We start from the raw sequence: 21,914 nt of genomic DNA, 5'->3' as shown, positions 1-21,914 counted from the left end.
TCCCCGCTTTGATTGATTGAACATTTTAGACCACCAGCCCTGATTCCAAACTCTAACCTTAACCAGTTCGAAACAAGGCGGACATTAATAATTAATAAAATAATAAAAATTTATAAAATGTTCAATCTATTAATCAATCAAGCAGGGAACATAGGACACGGGGAACATAGGACCCGGGGAACATAGGGATGATCCCCTCTCACCCACTTGCTCTCCCTGTCTCTCTTGTGTGCGTGTATACAAGTGCGGACACATAAACAAGCCCATCTGTGCAGAGAATTTGGTTATGGATGTGGTGATGGTGAAGTGACAGGTTTTCGAAGTAAAAGTAAACATGAATGGGTGTAACAAGACAGCTTGGAACTACAAGCCTGTAACAAACTGACAGCAAAGTGGTATTTTGTCTCGGAACAGGGGAGGAAGGATCAGACGCAGTATACTAACCAACAACACCTTGAAAAGAGTGCAATGGTCTTTGTTTTGCCTTCAGTTGGGCCCTAGGTAGGCAGTATTTGCATCTTCAATTTACATTATTTTCAAAACGCCACCTACTGGGAAGGTTTAGACAACCACAGAAAAATAATTACCTATGAGATTGAACTGTATATCATAGAGTTTACTTTATGTAAAAGTCAAGGGTAGGACTGTGCGATATGGACAAATTATTCGATCATAATATGGGTAATTTCATATCTCGATAACGATATAGATCACGTTTTCTGTCAATTTAATGAAAAATGGTCTTTGTGAAATAACCACAAGCCTCATGACTGCTTTTTGATAATCCTGTGAACTAATACAAATTAAAGACATTTTCTCTTTTCTACATGTAGAGAACGTAAAGCAGGGTCTGGATGATGTAAAATACTGCCGTAAAGCAGGGTCTGAAATGAATGACGTAAACTACTGCCGTTAAGCAGGGTCTGAACGATGTAAAATACTGCCGTAAAGCAGGGTCTGAATGATGTAAAATACTGCTGTAAAGCAGGGTCTGAATGACGTAAACTACTGCTGTAAAGCAGGGTCTGATTGATGTAAAATACTAATGTAAAGCAGGGTCTGAATGATGTAAAATACTGCTGTAAGGCAGGATCTGAATGACAAACTACTGTCGACTACTGTCGACAATGGCGATAGAAATGAGAGAAAATCTCTATAGATAGAAATGTTATCGTCCTACAATATATATTGTCACATTGCACAGCCCTAGTTGAGGGGAGAATAAGAAAATAAAAAACAACGCAGCCAGAATGTTTAAAGGATGCCATGAACCCTTCTCAACCACCCACTGAACGGTTTCAACTCTATGTTTCCTTTCTCTGTCTTTCAACATCATCTCCTACCCCATCATTTCTATCACAGTCATTATGTAGAAGCTGCTCCGTCTGCAGTCACGTGTAGTGTTTCATTTAAAAGAACGGGCCAGATCCTAAACTAAACCGGCATATTTCAAAAACAGTCACACATTTTCATCATCCAAGGCATAATACGAATCATGCCTCCCTTTGTCTCTGGTATGAAAACAAAGAAAAATACCCATCCGTTCATCATCAAAATATATTTTATTCAGTCATTTAAAAAGAAAAAAACACAGTACCAAAATAGAAAAATATTTTACCAACAATCACATTTTAATTAAGAAAATACTTCATTAGCAGTGAGAACAGCAAACATGGCTTCTCATTCGGAATCATTCAATAATTAAATATGGCACAATAACTATCACTGAGCCTTTAGTCCAGAGAGCAACAACACTTAATTTCCCGCATTCACAGTATCCCCTGTGAAAACAAAACATGAAACAAAGAAACCATGGAAGCAAAGATTAATATGTACTTTGTTCATTCTGGTACATGGGGAACAAACTGCATGAGCTTGTGAAACGTTTATCAGCATACAATGACCCAGCATTGATTAAAAATCAAACGGCACCATTTTAACTTGCATTCCAAATACATTTAAAAAAGGTGAGTCTGTCCAGTGGAAGATTTGAACCCTTGTTAAGTGTGAAAAAGAGAAAGAAAAGAAAAAGTGCATTAAAGTCACAGCACCCCATCCAGTTTGAGTGTCCAGGCCTGGCCAGGAATGAAAGAGAGTTCTGGCAGGAGGACAATCAGGCCAGCACTGGGGTGCACTAGGGACCACCGCAAGGGCTCAGGATTCCCCAGCAGCATCACCTGAGAGAAGGGTAAGTCTGTTTTAAGTTTTTAGATGAGTGATGTTTTCCAGTCTTATCAATGGCAGACGTTAGGCAGTCAGTGTGTACTTTCAGTTGATATAAAACATCAACGCTCAAAATGATCTTGGTTTATGACGCACACGCACACACGTGTCTGTATAAATGTTTTTAAAATACTTATTCAAGTTATTTGTCTCAAGGCTTCACTAGTAATACCAGTCAGTTTTTCATACCGTCTGTGGTGGCATGACACTATCATACAATATATGAAATAATGACAATATACAAATGTAAATGATAATCCTGAAGATCGTCTGTCTGGTGGATTTGGTGACACCTGTGGTCACTGGTGGTGACATCAGTTTGTTTTCAAACTGTGGATCCCAGAGTTCCTTGTTATTTACATATTTGGCGGGAATGGCCATTAGTTTCAAGTTAGTTTATTAATGATCTCAATGAAATACACATTATTTACGGTGAAATGCTTGGTTCTGTATGAGCCTGAGAGTGTGCTTCATACAGTAATTTTTTTTAAAGTAAGAAAGTAAGTATATATATAAAAAAATAATTTAAGTAAAGAGGAATACAATATACATAATATACTATATACAATCTAAAGTACAACCTAGGTAAAATCTAAGTACAGTGAGTAAAAATGAGTAAACAGTGAGGTACAATGCAGAAAATGAGGTACAAAACTTTGAGGTAAGGTGCAAATGCAAATGAGGTATGAATGTAGTGCAAATCTCTTTAATAATAGATCAATATAATGTAGTGCTAAAGTGTCTAAAGTGAGTGTTAAGGTGAGTGTTTGTTTAAAAGTGAGTGTGTGCATGTGGATGTGTGTGCAATGAGTGTAGATGATGGGTTGTTACATGGAGTCATTGAGCATCCTGATGGCCTGGGGATAGAAGCTCCTTCTGAGTCTCTCTGTACTGTCCATGAGACTCCGGTAGCGCTTGCCTGACCGCAGCAGTTATAGTATAGTATACTATATAGTATAGTATAGTATAGTATAGTATAGTATAGTATAGTATAGTATAGTATAGTATAGTATATTGAGAAGCACTTACAGAATGCAAATACATCAACAATATCAACAAACCTTTAACATCGCACTGAACTTACTTTGGTAGTCTCTGATGTACGAGGCTCATAGAGGAGGAGTGTTGATTTGGAAGGCTTGGTTGTAATGGTGGCATAGACAGCGGTACCTTTGGAAGTATACCTAGAATGACAGAGATAATACATGGCTATGATTTCCAGGGAGCAACCAATGACCTTAAGGTTAGAGAGGCTGGTCCGTGATCAGTCAGCAGTTTGAATTCCCAGACTGGCATGGAGATCTGGATGGCGGAAGTGAATGAGAAAGTCCCCCCCCCCCCCCTCTAAGGAATCTACCTTGCCTATACTACTACCTACTCTGCTAATATGTCTATACTGCTATGCACTCAAGACTGTAGCACTCAAGTTCAACACTGTTTGATGAACAATCCTACTTACTCTTAGAGAGAGTTGTACCCTTCCTGCTGACTTGTTGTACATAACTTGTAAGTAGCTTTGGATAAAAGCGTCAGCTAAATTACTAAATGTAAATGTAATGTGACATCTAGTGGCTGAATGTTATCTATAGCACCTTTAAGAATGATTTGGTTCTGTAGTGAACAGAATATCTATATCCACCTGTCTGTATATACCTGCACATAATCCTTTTACATATCTGTAGATACTATATCTATAACTACTGCTGGCCAGTATGACTACGACCATACTGTCTTTATACTTGTATCACTGTACATATTGGTATTACAACTCTGTACATACATCTGATTAGCACTACACCCAGTAGTACTAATTTATATATTTTATACCCAGTTTAATCACCTGTATATTGTATATTACTATTGCACTTTACTGTTACATTTGCACTCTGGTTGGATGCCAAATGTCTTTTTGTTGTACTGTACTTGTACTGTATAATGACAATACATTTTAATCGAATCTAATCGATGATGAATTAATAAAAAGATCAAACAGAATAGGAATGTTCTGCTCTCTCTCACCAGACTGGCACGGTTGAGTTCTCCATTTGAACCCTCCAAGGCTTCGAGGCGTAGATGGCCTCGCCGTTAACAGCCAGCCAGGAGCCCACGCCCCTGAGACGCTCCTCGAACAGCGGGGGGAGCGTCCCGTCCGGAGTGGGACCCACGTTCAGGAGGTAGTTTCCTCCAAGAGCCACGGTGTGAACCAGATCCTGTACAGGAGAGACCCGAGATGCACAGTTTATCGGGTCACTTCTAATGTATATTTGGTCTTGCGTTTGGTCCGATGAGCATTCACACCACAAACGTACCGCACCAGGGTTCACTTGGAAGCGAACCGAGACCTACGTTTTCAGGCGGACCAGAGTTCGCTTTTTTGGTCCGCACCAGAGTTCGAATGAGCTTTCACACCACCCCAAACCAAGCAGACTATCCGAGGAAACAAACTCTGGTGCGTTTAAAGCAGACCAAACAGCTCTGGTGTGAATGCGACCTTAATAGCCTCTAGATCTGGAGAAAATGCATTCATATTACAGAGTTCTAATTATAGATTATACATACATATAATATACATAACTTGAAGCTTGGTTTGCTTCAGAAAAAAAATCAATGACAATGAAAATGAGCCGATTTGCAGAAGATAGATACCAGTTTCCTCTCTGTGCGTTCAGTAGAAAGCCATCTGGCTGCATGTTAGCCTAGCTTAGCACAATGAATGGTATGGCCGGTTAGCCTAGGTATTGCCCAACTAACACCTCTCCTGAAGGCTAACCGGCCATGTCCGCTTCCATTCATTGTGCTAAGCTAGGCTAACATGCAGTCAGATAGCTTTCTACTGAACGCACAGAGAGGAAACTGGTATCTATCTTCTTGTCTCTCTCTGGAGAAGACAGTAAGCTAATTTCCCAAAATGTTGACGTGTTCCTTTAATCACTGGTATATCTTTATTTACGAGGCGGCTCTTGGTTTGTTTCCATCCTACCTATGCAACTATATCTTTCATAAAACCGTTGGCGGTTACGATCTCTATTCCCAGGATTTATTCTTGCCATCAGTCCCCAAAACCTGTACTGTGAAAAAGGCCTTTTAAATATACATGCTGCTCCTTCTACTTGGAATCTATTACAGAAATGATATAAATCTTGTGGGGCTGGTCTTATTGGGTGCATTTAGATCCATTCTGAATGAACTGGAGACAAGTACAAGTCGTCGCTTTGACTGAGCCGATTGCCTCTGTATAACCTTGGACTAGATGAAGTTTTGTGACTGTGATTTTTATATTTCAACCTTGTGATCTGTATTTGTATTGTCTGTGATCTTTATGTTGTCTGTCTGCAACCCTGTTAAATGTGCTGCTGCCTGTCTTGGCCAGAACACTTTTGAAAAAGAGATTTTTAATCTTTTCGGGTTAAATACAACTATTTGATTAGTCAACAAAATCAGGGTATCTGCAGGTTTCAACTAATTAAATTAAAGACTTAAAGGATTTTGGGAAATTAGCTTATTTGCCATCTGCCCTGGAGTTAGACAAGAAGATACATACCTTTTTTCTTCTCTGTGCATGCAGTAGGAGTAGGAAGACATGCACCGTTAGCCTAAGCTTAGCGTCAGTCACTGGAAGTAGGTTCCTCCATTAGCCTAGTTCCCAACGTCTTCCTACTCCTACTGCATGCACAGAGAAGAAAAAGGTATGCATCTTCTTGTCTAACTCCAGGGTTCCCAAAATGTTGGAGTGTTAAAATACATACCTTTTTCTTCTCTGTGCATGCAGTAGGAGTAGGAAGACGTGCACCGTTAGCCTAGCTTAGCGTCAGTGACTGGAAGTAGGTTCCTCCATTAGCCTAGTTCCCAACGTCTTCCTACTCCTACTGCATGCACAGAGAAGAAAAAGGTATGCATCTTCTTGTCTAACTCCAGGGGAGATGGCAAATAAGCTAATTTCCCAAAATGTTGGGAGTTTTCCTTTAAGACCTTTTTAACCATACTAGCAAAAAGGAAAAAACAGTGACACTGAACTGGCGGCTGCACTTTAAATTCTTGTGTGTTCCATACAAGCTCTTGCCAAACGTACCAAGCTCCCGGTATTTAATATGAATTCATTTTATTTAATATTTAAAAGTTGACTTTTTGATACCCCGCAGATATCCTGAAAAGGGGATTTTTAATCTCAACAAATTCTCTTTTCTGGTTAAATTAAAAAGAATAATAAATAAATCAAGATAATTTGATTAGTCAACAAAGTCCTCTTGACTATTAGTGGACTAAGAATGTCTAGTTGAGGACAGACCTAGTAATCAGCATCATGCTGACATGACATCTCCTCACCTCTATGATAGCAGGCAGGTCCATCAGCTCTATGACCTTCATGTTCCTCCGGTAGCCCCAGGAGAAGGTGTCCACAGACGTGCACTTCTCCCACTTGTGCTTGGGGAGCTGCCCTGGGGTGTACTTGTCTTCACAGTTGTAGTAGCCGCCGTGTTTGCAGGCGCAGCCCGCCCCCCACCTGTCATTGGTCACCACAGTGTCCTGAAACAAGGAACATCCAAATGAGAACCAATCGCATGTGCCTAACATGACAACGTATAAGACAACAAAAAAGCCAAATGAGAGCATTTTCTTTAACCTGAGACTCATTGGCTTAAGGATGTACCGTCATGAATCCATGCAGAGTGTTGTGAAGGATCAGATTAAACCGAATATATATATTTATTTATGGATATATATTTAATAGTATTTGTATATCGTTTGATATCCCCTGTATATTCCTTGTACAATATGCACTGAATATCCCTTTAGTCTACTAACAGCCCATAATAGTTTCATTCTACCATTGGACGAGAACCTGGCGCCAGCAGCCATACCCCTAGGTTCAAGTTCAATCGTGCCGCCCAACATGTCGTGGCAAGCCCGGTTCCGCGTAGGAATACTGATTTTGATGGATTTTTTTTGTTTTTGTAATGTCAGACTTAACAACTCTTATCAGAAAAGTGAGAGTATTTCATTTCTAATCTGACATTACAAGAACAATGAAAAATTAAAATAGTTATCAGGACTGAAGTTGAATAAAAGATTTATGGGGGGGAAAAAGTGACAGGGGATGATGATGATGCATGGTAACGTTAGCTATGTTAGCTAGCTAGCATGTTTATTTTTATCAATGACTAACCTGCTGGTCCTGTGGTGCAAGAAAACATTTGGTCAATGTTGCCACATTTAGCGGCATCTCCTGCAAGGGCCTTTATTTTTATTTCTCTCTCCCTCTCTGCTCCATGCTTCCTCTTTTTTTCCACTGTTGAAGTGTTGAAACATTTAATTTCCAGTAATTTCCATCTGACTGCAATTCGAAACTGGCCCCTACAAATGTCCTAACCTAGTTGTACAGTAAATGACCAAATAAGGCTTTGTCAATATTCCAATGTACAGTGTAAAATGTGTGTGTGTCCCCTACCCAACCCCCCCCCCCCCCCCCCCCCCCACCTCCAATGTACAGCCCTCACCCAACCCACCCAACCCCACCCCACCAACCTCCTCCAATGTACAGTTTCTACGCCAAATGTATATACACTCCTTTTCTGGACACTTTTGTATCACAAACAGTACTGTATTTGCAAATCTGATATGTCATAAATGTATAGATGTAGCAGTACTGTCTATCTGTATGTCATGTATGTCATATATGTTATGATGAATTGAAAATGGGGGACCCTGATGTAAACAAGACGAAAGTCTTTCTCTGGTCTGCATCCCCTTAACAATTGTATGTATTGAGATATACTGTACTGTACCCATTCTGCAATCTGTTAATAAACTTTTCAATCAATCAATCAATACGTCTGGCGAAATACGAATGGTACTATTTGTTCACAGCGCATATATATATGGCGCAAGTAAAGTAGAACTTTCTTTTAGTCCATTAGTTCTTTACCCTCCAACCGAGTAACAGACGCGAAGCCTCACCCACGACGCACGTGTGGTGCAGTAAGGCCTACTTGGCCTCAGAATAGGCATTGAGATATCGTGTGGATTAATAGTTGAATTGTCATAGTTTGGCACTATACCGTCGAGTTGGACGTATTTCTATTAAGCTAATAATAGTCTATTATGTATGGTGCATCGTTCGGTTAGAGTTATAAAGTGAGCAGCACCCCCATCGTTCCTGACGTTATCTGGAGTCTTAACCAGGCTGGGCAGACCACTTGTGGTGCTTGCATCCGAGGAGCTCCGGGCCAGGACGAGTGGACCTGTACATTGGATTACTTTACCCGGACGACGGCGAGCCTTCCACGGCTTGGATTATCTACATGCTTTGGGTGCTTTGATTATTCCATGGATAACGGCCAACACTGCTGAGTGTTGGAACTACCCCCCGGAGAGGAGTCCAGGTGAGACGGCGCTCTACACCAGTGAGGTCGCCTCACGTCTCTCCGTTGTGGACCGGCAGCTACCGTCCACCAGAGGGTCCAGCTGTATTCATCTGCGGACCGAGGTTCTGTGGGCATCGTGTTCAGGACTCTGAATTCTCCCAAGAAATCGTCGGCCAGATGGGATACCGCCAGCGGCTCTTCTAACCCCCCCTCCTACTGTCTTACAACCAGCGGGACCCCCCCCCCCCTTAGTGTATCCAGCTATAATCATTTAAGTACCATCGCTATAGTTCCCTAAAGAACCGGGTTGTATACTTACTCCCTGCGTAACCAGAGATTGGACATTCAATGTTGATTTACCTACGAATACTCATTTGCCATACAAGTGCATTTCAAATCATAAATGTCATCAAGTGAACGTTGTATATACCCTTTGCTATATAAAATATTCGATTTGTACATTTGTGTGGACTTCGTTTCATCAGGTGGGAAAGTGTTCATCATATCTATATCATGTACTGGATGGCCAGAAGTTAAAGTACAAGAGGTAGTGGTTTAATAATACCATACTTATCAATACAGTCAGGGAATTGTACCCCTCAGTTACACAGAGGGTATGTGTTTTTAATACTGTTGTCAGGGGTATACACAGTACATAATACATGAGTGTATTTCAATATATGTAAATAAACATTGGCCATTGTAGCAGTCAGTATATATGTGCAATAGAAATTGAGTGAGACTAAACCATTGTAAATGAAGCGTCACCATGACAACAACAATTGTACTGTCTGGGGGGGGGGGGGGGGGGGGGGGCATCGAAAAGATACCGCTTCACGGCTGAAGTTGCACTGGGAAGAACTGCTACAGTCAAACATCTTAACATCATGATCATCCAAAAATATTAAAAGGATTGTGATATGATATTTTGGCAATGTCACCCTGCCCTACCTCCCATGCAGGAGACCCGGGTTGGAGTCCAGGCGAGTTACATTGACCAGTATTTTTTTTGTTTTTTTTTATTATCTCCCCCCCCCCCCCCCCCCCCCCCCTCCTTTTATCGATTTTTCTCCCATCCCACTGTTAGTCGTTATGCCAATTCCCAACCCCCTTCCTGGTTGTTGCGCACCCCCCCCCCCCCCTACTGTTGGTCCGGGAGGCCGGAGACTGTCACATGCTTTCCTCCGACGCATGTGCAGCCAGCCGGCAGCCAGCCTGGCAGCGCAGATTCTCACCGGGAGAGTGTAACGAGTGGAAGGTCACACTATCTCTCCCTAGATCCTACCCTCGCTGTGCAGGCGCCCCGACCGAACTGTAGGGGTCGCTGTCCACAACGCCCAGGACCCACCCATCAGCTTTCCCCACCCCTAACACTGCCAATTGTGTTAGTATGAATGACCAGCCAAGCTGATAGCAACGCCGAGAGCTGGACTCGAACCCGGCGTCTCCAGCGTTGATGGCGAGCGCCTTGCCCACTACACCACCTAGCCGCCCACATTTACCAGTCTTAATGGATGCTCACTTTAACAGGGCTGTCGTTGTAGAGCCAGGCCAGGAAGTCGGTGGAGTTCCAGTAGGTGTCCGGCGCCTCCCAGTCTCCGTCAGACCAGATGAGCTCAGGTCTGTACCTGCAAGGAGGACAAGAGAGGACTCAGCTGCCACTGTGTCCTTCCAACGTCACAGCCATGTCTCATACCATGCTGTAGCTCCATAATCCATGTCTCATAACATACTGTAGCTCCATAATCCATGTCTCATAACATACTGTATTGTGTTATGTAGCTATATAAACCATCTCTCATAACATACTGTAGGTCCATAATCCATGTCTCACATACTGTAGCTCCATAATCCATGTCTCATAACATACTGTATTGTGTTCTTGTACCGGATCTCCTCTCTGGTAAACAAGAATACCTTGAAGACTCTGGCAGGAGCACTCATGCAAGGGTACTACGACTATGCTTGCACCTCATGGTACCAAAGCACCTCAAAGGCCCTAAAAACAAGACGTACAAACATCACAAAACAAACTGGTCAGACTACTGCTTGACCTTACTCCTAGAACCCACCTCACCCCTGCCCATTTTGACTACCTAGGATGGCTTAGTTTCGCAATTATGCCACAATGTGGAACGCCCTACCCAAAGCTGTAAAGGAATGTGAATCACTACCCACTTTCAAAACCACTCTCAAAGAACACCTACGGGAGACTGCAATTCGAAACTGGCCCCTGTAAATGTCCTAACCCAACCCCCTCCAATGTACAGTAAATGACCAAGTAAAGTATGGTTGTCAATATTCCAATGTACAGTTTTGCTAGTACAGTGTCCCCCACCCACCCCTCCAGTACTGTATTTGCTAATCTGGTATGTTTGATTGATTGATTGATTGAAAAGTTTATTAACAGATTGCAGAATGGGTACAGTACAGTACATCTCAATACATACAATTGTTAAGGGGATGCAGACCAGAGAAAGACTTTCGTCTTGTTTCCACCAGGGTCCCCCATTTTCAATTCATCATAACATATATGACATACATGACATACAGATAGACAGTACTGCTACATCTATACATTTATGACATATCAGATTTGCAAATACAGTACTGTTTGTGATACAAAAGTGTCCAGAAAAGGAGTGTATATACATTTGGCGTAGAAACTGTACATTGGAGGAGGTTGGTGGGGTGGGGTTGGGTGGGTTGGGTGAGGGCTGTACATTGTAGGTGGGGGGGGGGGGGGGGGTTGGGTAGGGGACACACACACATTTTACACTGTACATTGGAATGTTGACAAAGCCTTACTTGGTCATTTACTGTACAACTAGGTTAGGACATTTGTAGGGGCCAGTTTCGAATTGCAGTCTCACGTAGGTGTTTTTTGAGAGTGTTTTTGAAGGTGGGTAGTGATTCACATTCCTTTACAGCTTTAGGCAGGGCGTTCCACATTGATGTGGCATAATTGCGAAACGTGTTTAGTCCCTTGTTTGAGCCGAATCTGGGTTTTACATGATTTGTGGAGCTCCCTCTGGTGTTGTGATCGTGGTATTCACTGACCTTTGGGAAGTATTTTGACATGTACACAGGGTTCGAAATTAACGGGGGCTCGGGGCAAAATGCCCTTGAAAATGGACAAAATGCCCCCGAATATCAGTTAAGGGGGGCAGAAAATGCCCCCGACAGTTTACTAATTATATATATAATTATATATATGATCTACAGTGCGAGCATTTCCCTTGTGTTTGGCCCTAATAATATGTGTGTGCGCGCCACCCGGAAAAATCATTTACTCGAGACGAGTGACGATTACAAAACAGCTCCGCTGTTATAATAGTCCCACATTACACAAGGCGCATAAACGTCCAATCACAGTAGCGCCCGAAAACAAAGTCACGTTACCGGCTTAGGCAAGTTATACATTCAGAATCAGACAACGCAAAAAAATCAGCCAGCCATGAAGCCCATTCATTTTTATTTTGAGCAAAAGAGAGACGAGGAGAAAGAGAGGAATCCGGCTGACATGGCTTTTGAAGTGATATTCGCACGTGTTTTTGCGGGTCCAGTCCCCACGGTATGTTGACAGAATTCGCAAAACACCTTATCGACTGAAGCATAAAAGTCATTAGGATACTGCTCTGCTCTGAATTTAGGGCTTAGTGAGGAATTTCTTCCGACGTTAACGTTAACGACGCACCGAAGCAGCTAGACCATTTCTCCGTGTTGTGTGTAACACGCAGCGGTCCCCGCCTCCTCCCTCCTTGCAACAAACGTTCCACCCAAAAACGGAATTTCTATTTCATAATGAATTAAATAATTGTATAAAGAATTTTCAATGTTCTGTCATCTAATAATATATTCCATTACCTTTCCTATCTGTATCAAAGTCAAAATGTTGGTATCATAACAACACTACAACATACAAAAGCAGCTTGACAACCGATATCCTTTGCGTTTGATTGATTGAAAACTTTATTAACAGATTGCAGAATGGGTACAATACAGTACAGCTCAATACACACAAGTTAAGGGGATGCAGACCAGAGAAAGACTTTGGTCTTGTTTACATCAGGGTCCCCCATTTTCAATTCATAGTGTGCACACGCACAGTATAATAATGCATGAGATAAATAGTTAATAAACTCTGTTACTTGAACAATTTTCACTGTGCTCCTAAATTTCTTTGTGTGCTCCTAAATTTTTATTTAGATTTTATTTATTAACATTTTATTTAGGAGCACATGTGCTCCTTGGGAAAAAGGTTAGCGTAGAGCCCTATATATGGAGACATTAACATTACATTATCAAACATAGGGACGAAGACTGTAAAAAAAAGTGTCAACAATGTTTTATAATCCTTATGTTAATTTTCATCATAAAAATTCAGTGCCCCCGAAATACAAAAAAAAGCCCCCGAAAATCAATTAAGGGGGGCAAAAAAAGCCCTTGAAAAAAAATGTTAATTTCTAACCCGTCATGGGTACCTTGGTCGCGTAGTGTATCTTGTAGACCAGGCCCATTGCAAGTTGCTGTACTCTGTCGTCTACTCTAAGCCATCCTAGGTTGTCAAAGTGGGCAGGGGTGAGGTGGGTTCTAGGAGTCAGGTCAAGTAGTAGTCTGACTAGCTTGTTTTGAGATGTTTGTAATTTGTTTTTTAGTGCCTTTGAGGTGCTTTGGTACCATGAGGTGCAAGCATAGTCGTAGTACCCTTGAATGAGTGCTCCTGCTAGAGTCTTCAGGGTATTCTTGTTTACCAGAGAGGAGATCCGGTACAAGAATCGCGTTCGTTGGTTGACTTTTTTTATTACATTGGATGCCATTTTGTCACAGGAAAGATTAGCCTCTAGGATGGAACCCAGGTAGGTAATTTCATCTTTCCTTGTGATAATATTGTCACCCACTGTAACCGAGAAGCTGTCGGTCTTGCTGAGTTTGTTATTTGAACCGAAGAGAATGGACTCTGTTTTGCCCATGTGTAATGATAGTTTGTTGTCGGCGAGCCATATGCAGATTTTGCCTAGTTCCGAGCTGAGGGCTTTTTCAACCTGTAACTTGTTCTTGTCAGAGACCAGCAGGGCTGAGTCGTCCGCAAACAGGAACAAGTTGCAGTCACAAGCTGACGACATGTCATTTGCATAAATTAGGAATAGTAGCGGTCCTAGTATGCTTCCTTGTGGAACACCACAGCTCACTGTGAGGGGGGGGGATAGGGTACCGTTTACTTCCACCATCTGTTCCCTCCCCTCCAGGTAGGATTGTATCCAGCTCACTGATAAACTATCAAAACCAATTGCTTTTAGCTTGTCAATCAGAATGGTGTGATTGACAGTGTCGAAGGCCTTTTGTAGGTCCAGCATGACCATGCCGCAGTATTTGCCCGCGTCCACCTCTTGTTTGATGTGGTCGTTCAAGTAGAGAAGGCATGTGTCAGTGGAGTGGGATGTTCTGAAGCCAGATTGGAATTCGTAGATTAGATTTTTTTCCGCGAGGTACTTTTCGATCTGTTCGTATACTATTTTTTCCATGACTTTCGAGATGGATGTAAGGATAGAAACAGGGCGGTAGTTACCCGGGTCTAATTTGCTGCCCTTTTTGTGCAGGGGTGTTACTCTCGCAATTTTGAAGTCCTTGGGGACGTGTCCCTGTTTTATGGAGAGGTTTATTATGTGTGTGATGACTGGGGTGATGGCTGCTGCTGAGTCTCTGAGGAATTTGGAGGGGATGTTGTCATGGCCAGTGGCCTTGTTTGGTTGGAGGGCGCTCAGTTTTTTGAGTACCTCATCTGTAGTTACTATTTCCAGTTTGAAGTCGTCTTTGTGGACGCCTAGGTTCATGTAGTATGCTACTATGTGTTCTACCCCATACTGCCCTGAGTGGGAGGGTAGTTTGTTTACCAGTGTTGTGGCTATGTTTGTGAAGAAAGTGTTTAAGTAATTGGCTACATCCAGCTTGTCTGTGATGAGCGTGTTGTCCATCTTTATGTTTATGTTTGAGAACCTGGTTTTGAGTTTTTTACTGCAGCCTAGTTGATTGTTGAGTAATTTCCAAAGTTCACGTGGTTTATTTTTGTTTTCCTCGGTTTTGTCATTGATGAAATTTTTTTTTGCAGTTTTGATCATGGAGTTTACGTCATTTCTTAGTCTGTTTCTTTCTAGTTTGAGTTCAGTCACGTGGTCTTGGAGTTCACTGCTCGTGCTTTTGGTAAGCTTTGACTGACTTTTACGAAACTCAGAGCATTTTTTGTCTCTGGCTTTCATAGCGGTCAGTATTTCAGTGTGCATCCATGGCTCAGCGCGATTTTTTACCCTGGTGGTTCTTAGGGGGGCCATTTTGTTTAGTATTGATGAAAATTTGGTTTTGAAGCCAAGCCAAGTTTCTTCAACCAGTGTACCATTGAGTTCATCTGACCAGTCCAGACTCTCCAGTTCAAGGTTAAAGGCCTCGCTAGAGTAGGTTTTGAGGTCTCTAGATGTGACTGTTTTGTGACAGCCAGCCTTTAGTTTTAGCTTTTTGCGGGTACAGAATATCATGTAATGATCACTTAACCCGCATGCTATAACCCCTTTACTGGAGATCTTGGACTTGTCAGAGGTCAGTATGAGGTCAATGGTAGTCTGAGTTGATTCACATATCCTTGTGGGTTGGGTGATTAGTTGGCTGAGGCCGTGCAGATCACAAAACCTATTGAAGGATTTGAAGACGGGTGCATTTTTTTGTTGCATATCCGTGTTCCAATCCCCAATAAGATTTTTTTCCGCATCCTCAGCTCCAGCTAAGCACACATCCAAAGTATCATAAAATCCAGTTTGATCTGGCGGTCTGTATATTGTGCCGACTAGAACAGATTTTGCCCTTTCAAATAAAATTTCCACCCATACGGTTTCAATTGTCTCATGATGAAGGTCAGTACGGGTAATGAATTTGGTGTCCTTATGTATGTACATACAAACACCACCTCCATACTGGTTTCTGTCATTACGGACTATAGTATAGTTCTCTATTTCTATTTCAGGGTCTGTTACAGATGGATCAAGTTTAGTTTCAGTAAAGCATATTATGTCTACCTTACCGCTCATAAACAGGTTTCTTAATTCGTCCAGCTTATGCTTAATGCTGTTTACATTAAGGTGAAAGATGTGTAGTCCGTTTTTATTAGCTGTGTTATTGATGTCTTCGAGTTCCAGGTAATGGTCTTCTGGTGCTGCTGTGGGGGAGGGAGGGGGGGGGCTTTGTTGTTGTCTCCGTGATGTGTTGGTGTGTGGGGAGGGGGAGTCCTTTGTCCTGTATTTTCTGGCGGCAACCTTTTGTTCTCCTGGGCTGGTAAACATAGCCATATGTCATAAATGTATAGATGTAGCAGTACTGTCTATCTGTATGTCGTGTGTGTCATACCGATGCCAGTCTGGTCTTCAAAACCCTCCATGGTCTAGCCCCACCCCCACTTTCTGATTTTTCACCTCCAGGTTCGCGTGTAGTCTTTTACCAACAAACTTGCAGTTCCGCGTTCGGGTTCAGAACTGTTGCACCGGGTGGCGTCTATTCGAATCCTAACGCTAATTTCCATTAAGGACAAGTACATTTAGCAAATCAGCCCTCTCCGTGAGAGCTGCCAAGACCTGGAACTCCATTCCAAGTTACCGTACATGCCGCCTGGGCATAACACGGATCACCTGAGGCCGAGGGCATGATGAGACTGAGTCAGAGTTAATCAAACCGTGGAAACTTTTTAGAGCTAGTATGTACATTGTTTTCAAAGCATGATGAGATCCAAATTACGGAAAACGTTTCCTTCATTGCCGTCGGCACCGCAACTTGTGAACGGCCTTTCCCAATGAGGCGCATCCGAAAGAACAACAATATGCACCAGGAGAGACGGTCAACTCTGAGTCCGCTTCACATTGAAAGTGATCTCACAGACAAACTTAAAGCAGAAAAGATCATCGATGCGCGAAACGTCGCATTTTTTTTTGTTGCATTAAGCTAAGACAATGGTTAATCATATTGGATGCCTTCATTTGAACAATTAATTTGCACTATATGAAATGAGTGGGGCTCGCTGTAGTAGCCTAGTAGACGTGGGTGTGTAGTATGACATCAGAACCTGGACAGCACCGTTTGCGTGCAAGCAAAAAAGAAAAAGGGAAAATTTTGCAGGCTCCGCGCAGGTCCCATCCCATCTATAGCCTACCCTAATGTTCAGCTCACCCGCCGCCTATGTCTATAAGCCATCTCTCATAACATACTGCAGCTCCACCCGTCCACACAAATAAGATCCGACAGGATTCAAAAGAAGTCTAAAACAGTAGATAAGATTCCCAAACATAAGAGTATTCACCAACACACACACACACAATTTAAAAAATCTGCATTGTCAATCAGTACCTTAAAACCATGTTATAAAGTTCTGGCAGCAGTTTACGCCGCACAAACTCCTTTGTTTTGAAGCCATTCTTCTTGTCAGCCAGGTAAAGAGGGTGGAACCACTCATACAAGGAGTTGTAGAGTCCAAAGTGCAATGACCTAAAAGAGTGAATACATACATTTACATTTGATCATTTAGCTGACGCTTTTATCCAAAGCGACTTAAAAGTTCTGTATGACAAGTCAGCAGGAAGGGCACAGCGACTCTCAACATACATACATAAATACATCAGCTGAACATTGTATTCATAGCATTTCCATAACTTTGTCATGTCTACAAATATGGAAACAATTTCACGGTTCATTGGCCATGGTTGTCAATCATTTAAGATCATCATAATAATCACCTGTTTGCCTAGATCAAATGTCTACAATGGAATACTATAAATGTGCAGTGGGATTTGTCCATCACATCAAACGAAAAGAAGATAATTTTATTTGGTGGCCCTGGATTTATATCAATGTATTATCATCATGCTGATGACTTACTGTACAGTTTCTTCCCCCTCAAAATGTATACTCTCTTTTTAGACTATTTTTGTACTCATAAACAGTACTGTATATTTGTAGATCTGGTATGTCATAACTGTCTATCTGTATGTCATATATGTTATGGTGAATTGAAAATGGGGGACCCTGGTGTAAACAAGACGAAAGTCTTTCTCTGGTCTGCATCCCCTTAACAATCATGCGTGTGTATTGAGCTGCACTGTATTAATTTGTACCCAATCCCATTCTGCAATCTGTTAATACAGTTTTCAACCAATCAATCAAACTGTATAGACTCAACGGGCCTACCTGTTCCGCACGGCCTCCCCCAGGTCTCCTACCAGGTCTCTGTGCGGGCCGGTGTGTGAATGAATGAATGAATGAAAACTTTATTTAACAGATTGCAGAATGGGTACAATACAGTACGGCTCAATACATACAATTGTTAAGGGGATGCAGACCTGAGAAAGACGTTTGTCTTGTTTCCATCAGGGTCCCCCATTTTCAATTCATATAGACATATATGACATACATGACATACAGATAGTCAGTACTGCTACATCTATACATTTATGACATACCAGATTTGCAAATACAGTACTGTTTGTGATACAGAAGGAGTCAAGAAAAGGGAGTATATACATTTGACGTAGAAACTGTACATTGGAGGTTGGGTGGGGGGGGTTGGGTACATTGGGATATTGACAACCATACTGGGTAATTTACATTGGAGGTGGTTGGGGGGGGGGGGGGGGGCGGGGGGCATACTGTATAAACAAGTAACACTGTACATTGAGGGGGGGGGGAGGAGACACTGTACAAACAAACACAATTGTACATTGAACTATTGACAGAACCATACTAGGTAAATGACTGTACATTGGAGGGGGTTGGAATGATTGGGTTAGGATATTTACAGGGGCCAGTGTTGAATTGCAGTCTCCCGTAGGTGTCCCTTGAGAGAGGTTTTGAAAGTGGGTAGTGATCCACATTCCTTTACAGCTTTGGGTAGGGCGTTCCACATTGATGTGGCATAATTGCGAAACGTGTTTAGTCCCTTATTTGAGCCGAATCTGGGTTTGACATGATTTGTGGAGCTCCCTCTGGTGTTGTGATCGTGGTATTCACTGACCTTTGGGAAGTATTTTGACATGTACATGGGTACCTTGGTCGTGTAGTGTATCTTGTAGACCAGGCCCATTGCAAGTTGTTGTACTCTGTCGTCTACTCTAAGCCATCCTAGGTTGTCGAAGTGGGCAGGGGTGAGGTGGGTTCTAGGAGTAAGGTCAAGCAGTAGTCTGACCAGTTTGTTTTGAGATGTTTGTAATTTTGTTTTTAGCGCCTTTGAGGTGCTTTGGTACCATGAGGTGCAAGCATAGTCGTAGTACCCCTGAATGAGTGCTCCTGCCAGAGTCTTCAGGGTGTTCTTGTTTACCAGAGAGGAGATCCGGTACAAGAATCGAGTTCGTTGGTTGACTTTTTTTATTACATTGGATGCCATTTTGTCACAGGAGAGATTAGCCTCTAGGATGGACCCCAGGTAGGTAATTTCATCTTTCCTTGTGACAATATTGTCACCCACTGTAACTGAGAAGCCGTCGGTCTTGCTGAGTTTGTTATTTGAACCGAAGAGAATGGACTCTGTTTTGCCCATGTGTAATGATAGTTTGTTATCAGCGAGCCATATGCAGATTCTGCCTAGTTCCGAGCTGAGGGTTTTTTCAACCTGTAACTTGTTCTTGTCAGAGACCAGCAGGGCTGAGTCGTCCGCAAACAGGAACAAGTTGCAGTCACAAGCTGACGACATGTCATTTGCATAAATTAGGAACAGTAGCGGTCCTAGTATGCTTCCTTGTGGAACACCACAGCTCACTGTGAGGGGGGGGGATAGGGTACCGTTTACCTCCACCATCTGTTCCCTCCCCTCAAGGTAGGATTGCATCCAGCTCACTGATAGACTATCAAAACCAATTGCTTTTAGCTTGTCAATCAGAATGGAGTGATTGACCGTGTCAAAGGCCTTTTGTAGGTCCAGCATGACCATGCCGCAGTATTTGCCTGCGTCCACCTCTTGTTTGATGTGGTCATTCAAATAGAGAAGGCATGTGTCAGTGGAGTGGGATGTTCTGAAGCCAGATTGGAATTCGTAGATTAGATTTTTTTCCGCTAGGTACTTTTCGACCTGTTCGTAGACTATTTTTTCCATGACTTTCGAGATGGAGGTGAGAATAGAAACAGGGCGGTAGTTGCCTGGGTCTAATTTGCTGCCCTTTTTGTGCAGAGGGGTCACCCTCGCAATTTTGAAGTCCTTGGGGACGTGTCCCTGTTTTATGGAGAGGTTTATTATGTGTGTGATGATTGGTGTGATGGCGGCTGCTGAGTCTCTGAGGAATTTGGAGGGGATGTTGTCATGGCCAGTGGCCTTGTTAGGTTGGAGGGCGCTCAGTTTATTGAGTACCTCATCTGTTGTTACCGTTTCCAGCTTGAAGTCGTCCTTGCGGACCCCTAGGTTTTTGTAGAAAGCTACTATGTGTTCTACCCCATAAAGCCCTGAGTGGGAGGGTAGTTTGTTTACCAGTGTTGTGGCTATGTTTGTGAAGAAAATGTTTAAGTAATTGGCTACATCCAGCTTGTCTGTGATGAGCGTGTTGTCAGTTTTTATGTTTATGTTTGAGAATCTGGTTTTAAGTTTTTTACTGCATCCTAGTTGATTATTGAGTAATTTCCAAAGTTCACGTGGTTTGTTTTTGTTTTCCTCAGTTTTGTCATTGATGAAATTCTTTTTTGCAGTTTTGATTTTTTTTTTTTTTGTCAACAGCGTTCCAGTTCCACGAGTTTGGAGACCCCCAGTTAGTGAACCCCTCATGGTGTTTTGCCGTCAAAACGACATAGCTGAAATGAGGCTTGTGGTTAGGGAATGGTATGGCCCCTTTCGTGACTGTGATGCACCTAGTGAATCCACAGTCACTTGCTCCTCAATAGGAAACCAACCTATGTTGACCATGAAGGACTGGTTCTAACCGAACCGTTCGTTATACAAGTATCCCAGAGACATTACAAAGGTACTCACCGTTGCACGAGGGGTTCGGACAGAGATACGGGATGGTTTGAAAGCTCGGCGTTGCTAATAAACATTTTAAATATCTTTTATAAACTGATCAACACTGCATTATTTCCGGCGTTGGGTGCATGATGCGCAGGCGCACCAAGCAGCCAACGCCGGAAATAAACCCGTTTTGAGCAGTGTTGATCGGTTTATAAAACAATATTTAAAATGTTTATTAGCAACGCCGAGCTTTCAAACCACCCGTATCTCTGTCCGAAACCCTCGTGCAACTGTTCGGAATGGTATGGAGCTGCGGCATAAAGCTGCCAATATACACACTGGATAAAGAAACAATAATAATAAACGGCCTACTTTGCACCGGACGCCTTGAATGTATCGGCCCACTCCCCTGGATTAAAGAACTGGGCACGGAACTGGGGCGCAAACTCTGGATAGCTGAACCCGGGCGGGTAGTTGTCCGACATGTAGCGAACACTCTTTGGGTCGGGGGGTTGCTGGCCCTGCCAGTGCCACCAGAACCACTCGCTGCCAAACCCGGGCACAGAAAAGACTCCCCAGTGGACGAAGATTCCGAATTTCGCCTCATCGTACCACGCAGGCAACGGTCTCGCGTCCAAACTCGTCCAGTCCGCGCTGTACCGCGCCCGCGTCTGCGTTATTACCAAAGCGCCGAGGAGGAGGAAGAACACGACTTGATCGAACATTGTCACCAATGTGGCCCTGTTGTAATAAGTTATATTCAAATGTACAACTTAAAGAAAGGTTATTTCAATCCATTAGAAATCGCAAGCCCTTTATGATGATGATGGCCATGTTTATTGTATCTGAGGGAGGAAGTAATGTTTCCCATCACATCACATGACCGTGGATCACGTGGCTGTCCTGCTATGCAAAATTGTAAATACATCTAGTTTGTCAATAATATCCATGTGTTCCATCTGTTCTAAATGGCCTTAGTAGTGAATAAAACATTCAACATTTCATATATTCCTATATAGGAATAGTTGCCTGTAAGAACTGAAATAGGCAACACATACTGTAACATAACTTGACATCTAAAAACAATCACAAAACTGACAGATAGGGTTGCCAACTTTCTCACTACCAAAAAAAGGTGTCCTGAGGGGGACACCAAATGAGCATGCATGTTTTGCTGCACGCTGTCTCGCACCTAACCAACAGCCCCTCAGGCTCAGACGTGAGGTTTGATTGATTGATTGAAAAGTTTATTAACAGATTGCAGAATGGGTACAGTACAGTACAGCTCAGTACATACAATTGTTAAGGGGATGCAGACCAGAGAAAGACTTTCGTCTTGTTTACATCAGGGTCCCCCATTTTCAATTCATCAT

General features: G+C 42.6%; 1 protein-coding gene across 3 annotated transcripts; it reads right to left on the bottom strand.

Moving 5' to 3' along the window:
• Nucleotides 1-1,542: 1,542 nt before the first annotated feature.
• LOC311227678 (tissue alpha-L-fucosidase-like) lies at nt 1,543-21,385 on the bottom strand. Of its 3 annotated transcripts, XM_084313420.1 has the most exons (9): nt 20,914-21,385; nt 20,308-20,387; nt 17,805-17,859; nt 16,968-17,105; nt 10,108-10,213; nt 6,547-6,747; nt 4,243-4,433; nt 3,308-3,407; nt 1,543-2,177 (listed from the first exon to the last, which is right to left on the bottom strand). In XM_084313420.1, the coding sequence occupies exons 1-9, from the start codon at nt 21,264-21,266 to the stop codon at nt 2,043-2,045; spliced, it is 1,359 nt and encodes a 452-aa protein (XP_084169546.1). In that variant the 5' UTR covers nt 21,267-21,385; the 3' UTR covers nt 1,543-2,042. The 3 variants fall into 3 exon arrangements, with proteins under 3 accessions (XP_084169546.1, XP_084169547.1, XP_084169548.1); XM_084313421.1 differs by lacking the exons at nt 17,805-17,859; nt 20,308-20,387; XM_084313422.1 differs by lacking the exons at nt 16,968-17,105; nt 17,805-17,859; nt 20,308-20,387.
• Nucleotides 21,386-21,914: the final 529 nt, after the last annotated feature.

Source organism: Notolepis coatsorum, assembly GCF_963971535.1.
Source record: "Notolepis coatsorum genome assembly, chromosome: 4".
Classification (NCBI taxonomy): domain Eukaryota; kingdom Metazoa; phylum Chordata; class Actinopteri; order Aulopiformes; family Paralepididae; genus Notolepis; species Notolepis coatsorum.
The sequence above is the reverse complement of the archived record's forward strand: the minus strand, read 5'-3'. Positions and strand labels throughout refer to the sequence as shown.

Bases quoted from the DNA above. Each gene is read 5' to 3' on its own strand.
- LOC311227678 (XM_084313420.1), bottom strand. From the start codon at position 21,266: ATGTTCGATCAAGTCGTGTTCTTCCTCCTCCTCGGCGCTTTGGTAATA. The intron at 20,388-20,913 runs GTAGGCCGTTTA...GCCTCATTTCAG, and splicing joins TTCAAGGCGTCCGGTGCAAA to CTATGTCGTTTTGACGGCAA. The intron at 3,408-4,242 runs GTGAGAGAGAGC...CTGTCATTCTAG, and splicing joins AACTCAACCGTGCCAGTCTG to GTATACTTCCAAAGGTACCG.